General features: G+C 39.0%; 1 protein-coding gene across 1 annotated transcript in view; it reads right to left on the bottom strand.

The window, feature by feature from the left end:
- The window catches only part of LOC144956799 (uncharacterized), a 23,717-nt gene that overhangs the window by 6,109 nt on the left and 12,608 nt on the right, over window positions 1–5,000 (bottom strand). Inside the window, exons 2-3 of the mRNA XM_078887532.1 lie at window positions 3,449–4,333; window positions 441–668 (exon numbers count right to left, since the gene is read on the bottom strand). Of these exons, the coding sequence (XP_078743658.1) occupies window positions 441–668; window positions 3,449–3,934 (714 nt within the window). The 5' untranslated portion in view covers window positions 3,935–4,333. The remainder of the gene's footprint in view (window positions 1–440; window positions 669–3,448; window positions 4,334–5,000) is intronic.

Genomic DNA, 5,000 nt, shown 5'->3' with positions numbered 1-5,000 from the left:
TAGGAAAAATGTTGGTTGTATCGTAACGAATGTGACGATTTTCCTATAGTTGATAAGGAGAGGGTTAATTTCTGAATTGCCCTACGGAACTGAGCTACCCAAGGAATGAATGGGTAACACTGAACAGAGCACGGGCAAAAATTGGGAGAACAGCTGGAAGCATGAAAAAGTGGGGGCTGGATGAGACTAGCTTGTGTACATGTGGATGCCCAGATCAGACGATGGAGCACATCCTTAGAGAATGCCAGGATGGGCCCAGCTGCACTGACCATGACCTAAGAGTGCTCCACAGATAGATACTGACGCTGATATAACCTAACTGCGTTGCAAGCGCCGTAAAACCCTTAAAAACAAAAAGTGCTCCACAGATGCTGTGAAGTGGGTTCGGTGTTGGAGCGACAAGCTATAATGAATTTCTGAATTTGATATCTATTTTCTACCTTGAGTTCTGTAAACATCTGGTCCATTTTGGCGAGCTCTTCTTCCTTGGAGATATTCTCCTGGCGGGCTACTTCCGTCACGCGATCCTTCTCCTCCATCAAATCTTGGATTTCGGCAATTTTCCTGTCCAGCTCATCCTGGTAATCCTTGGCTTGTTCCTCCAGTTGGAGCTGCAGCTGGAAAATCCGTTCATCTTTCTGGGACAACTCGTTGTACAGCCTGGCGATCTGGTGAGTGAGATTGAGGAATAGAGAAATCATTGGTAAAACATGCAGAGAGCTTTGAGCACATTTAGTAGATATTGCTATTTATAAATAGTCACCTCAAGTTTTTGATGGTAATAATTGTTTGACAGCCTTTGGATAGAATGCTGGTTTATTCTTACGTATTTTCCGACATGTTCATAACCCACCTTTGCGTCTAACTAATCATTCTTATGTGAACAGAGTGTTCGGGGAAAAATGAACTTTTATATAGCGCGATATCCACCTAACGTGCTCAAAGCGCTTTACAAGGGGTCCCTAACCAACAGCGACACGTAACATGTAGAACGTGACATGGCGACTGTTAGGCGATATTACATTTTTTCCCGACAGAGAAAACGCTGTAAACTCATTTTACACATACGGTGAGAGAATGTGAGTAAAGAGCCTTTTCCAAGGATTCAACTATGCACCGAGCGAAGCTCGAACCCAGGACCTTCCGATCTGATAGCGAATGTCATACCCCTAGACCACAAAGCCGCAAATTGTTCTATGTGATCTATAGTAGATATTTGCGCTAAATAAAAATTCAAACTCAAGTTCTTACACAGACAACGGGAGGCAATCCATATTCAGATTTTCGCCCACCAAAGTCATCGTTCACATAATATCTTGTTGCTGTCTTACGATTGGATGTTTCTCAATAAATGTAAACAGAATGCTTTGTTTATAAACATACACGTGGGGAAAGTTGAACAAAATGACTTATGTCATTTGTATATATGCTGTGCGCTTGGCAAAGAAAATCACAACATTGCCATCCGGAAATATAACGTACCAACAAAAAAAAACTTTGTGTCACCTTGAACGTTTACAGTCTGGTTAATTGTTTAAATAAATAAATAAATAAAATTCCCTTTATTCATCCCATTGGGGAAATTTGTCTTTAGGGTCTATTCCAAGAGCATCATCATCATCATCATTGCCTTTTTCACCCTGGGTCAGGGTATAGGCCACAGACAAACAGTTTCCATCATCATCACCTTTTGCCTTTTTCACCCTGGGTCAGCGTATAGGCCACAGACAAACAGTTTCCATCATCATCATCATCATTGCCTTTTTCACCCTGGGTCAGGGTATAGGCCACAGACAAACAGTTTCCATCAATCTCTATATCCATCATCATCATCATTGCCTTTTTCACCCAGGGTCAGGGTATAGGCCACAGACAAACAGTTTCCATCCTTCTCTATATCCATCATCATCATCATTGCCTTTTTCACCCTGGGTCAGGGTATAGGCCACAGACAAACAGTTTCCATCCTTCTCTATATCCATCATCATCATCATTGCCTTTTTCACCCTGGGTCAGGTATAGGCCACAGACAAACAGTTTCCATCCTTCTCTATCCTGAGCTAACTTTTTAATCTCATTCCAGGTCTTACCACTTCTCTGTATATCAGCTTCTTTAATTCTTCTCCATGCTCCAAGAGCGACGTGCACTTATTTACAGGTCTGATATCATAATTCCTTATGGGCTCATTGTTGTAATGGAAATCTCAATAAATGACACAAAAAAACATTGTCCAGTGTAAAACAATGTTGAACTAGACCCATACGTGAATTCGAATGGTAGGTAGGTACATACATACATGTCGGTACAGAGTGTTAGGTGACCCCCCCCCCCGATACAAAGGGTTGCAAGAAATAGTTATCTGTTTAACGCTGATGAATCTAAAACAAAGTCTGACTCCCTTGGTCTCCTGGTTTTAAAGGACTGGTTTGAAAAACTATCCAAAGGGTTGCAAGAAATTGTTCAACGCTAAAGAATCTGTATTAAAATCTGATTCCATTGGTCTTATGGATCTAAAGCACTGAGGGAAAAGTACTTTGCAATGGTCCTATTCAAAGGGTTACAAGAAATTGTTGTCTGTTTAACGCTAAGAATCTGGAGTTAACTCGGATTCAATTGGTATTATGGATCTAAAGGGTTGAGGGGGAAGTACTAAATAGGCGACTTTCCTATCCAAAGGTTTGCAAGAAATTGTTGTCTGTTTAACGCTAAAGAATCTGGACTCCGTTGGTCTTATGGTTCTAAAGGACTGATGGAAAGAAATTTATGTGGCTAGTGTTCTATCCAAAGGCTTGCGAGAATTTCTTATATCCGCTCTGGCTCCATGAGTTTTATTCAAAAAGTCTGGAAAAAGTACATTGCGATAGATTAGGGTTCAACGTGTACTATTTTACAGGTCTGACAACCCATATTGTTATGGCCTCATTGTCGTTATGGAAATACTCTCAAACCAACACGAATTATTGTCCATTACAACAACAATAATAAATCAGGCCCATATCTGCATTCGGTTATCAGACCTGCATATTAAACGCATCGCAAGTGTCCTATCCAAATGATTGCAAAAAATATATAATGTCATTTATCGGCTATGTGGTCTTGTGGTATGACACTCGCTTTCGGATGGGAAGGTCCAGGGTTTGAGCCTCGCGCTCGGCGCATAGTTGAGTCCTTAGAGAAGGCTCTTTACTCACATTCTCTCATCGTACTTATGTGTAAAATGAGTACCTGGTCGTTAACAGCATTGTCTGTGTCCGAAAAATTGTAATATCGCCTAACAGGCGTCATGTCCCGTCCTACATGTTAAATGTTGCTGTTGACCAGGGACCCCTTATAAAGCGCTTTGAGCACATTTTGTGGATATTGCGCTATATAAAGCTCAATTCATTTCAATTCAATTTATCGCTATAGAATGAGGATTAAATCGAAATACAACAATTTTCAACTCACCTCTTTCTTCATTTCTTTCAATTCTCGTTCCTTCCTCTGCAAAGGTGTCAGGTATAGCACAGACGAGTCCTTCACACATTCCTTTGGACTATGGAACCTCTCATTGTTTCTATGGTTACCAGATCCGGCGTCCAGAGACACAGAAAATGGCCGGACCGCCGAGACGTTTTTCGACAATGACGCAATACTAGGCGATCTTCTGCTAGTTGGAATGTTGTTGTTATCAATTCTAGAATTGTCATTCAAGTCGGTGCAACTTTCGCTTCTTCCCGAGGCAAGCGCGCTGTTGCTTCCGTCACCGGAATAGACCGGATTTCTTGAATGGGAATTCGCTTCTCTGACGCTATTTCTGGAACTGTTACTGCTGTGACTAGATCTGTCGGAGTTATCTGCGCAGCCGCAGTTGGAGCAGACGCCATCTTTGTTTTGAGAATAAGAGGAGGAAGCGGAAGTGTTTTCGTGGAGGTCTTTGATTCTCGTAGCCATGACGATAGATAGACGTAACGGATCTTCTGATGAAAAGAATTTCACATAGTAAGTAAAGAGATGATATAATAATAGGATTTATGGTAGGAGATGTTCAACGAGCGTCTTTTTGCTTGCACAACTGAAGATTATAAATTCATATTATGTAGGTCAATGGTGGCAAAGTTGTGTCAGTGCGTAAGATTGCTTCTCTCCTTCCTTTAAAAAACCGTCGTGGTGCCCTTTAGTTACACGTTGTATTATCGTTCCAAAAGTTCAGCGTTCAATAAAAAGGTATAGCGTTCATTGTCCATCTTGAATTTTAAAATCTATTGCTTTTAAAGAAATCCCGTGCTGTGTTTTTCAAGTGTGTTATGTTGGATGTGTACAAAACTACAGCACCATTTTGATCGTCTTTACCTATTTGAAAAAGTATTGTAAGTCGTATAAGCAATATATTATTATTTTTTTTAACAAACAACCCCCCCCCCCCCAACATTATTATAATAATAATAATAATATATAATAATAATAATAATAATAATAATAATAATAATAATAATAATAATAATAATAATAATAATAATAATAATATAATAATAATAATGAATGATGATGATGATGATGATGATGATGATGATGATGATGATGATGATGATGATGATGATGATGATGATGATAATAATAATATGTTATAAATAGAAAAGAAAAATAATTCCATTCTACCATTTTAGCCGATACGCCCGTTTTAGTGCCGGATGAATGATATGCTAAAATATGAATGTTTTTCTATTGTCAATATACATACACAAACACACACACACACACACACACACACACACATATATATGTATATATATATATATATGTATGTATGTATGTATATGAAAAACATTCATATTTTAGCATATCATTCATCCGGCACTAAAACGGGCGTATCGGCTAAAATGATAGAATGGAATTATTTTTCTTACGTGTACCTTAGATTAGTCATTCATTTGCATGTTCGCTGATGCACAAATTTCATGACAAGCTAATCATGCAAGAAACATTTATGATGGATTATAGCGTGATTCATATTTATTTT

Source organism: Berghia stephanieae, chromosome 11, assembly GCF_034508935.2.
Source record: "Berghia stephanieae isolate SIO BIC M18660-M18661 chromosome 11, UCSD_Bste_1.3, whole genome shotgun sequence".
NCBI lineage: Eukaryota > Metazoa > Mollusca > Gastropoda > Nudibranchia > Aeolidiidae > Berghia > Berghia stephanieae.
This window is presented reverse-complemented; position numbering and strand designations above follow the sequence as displayed.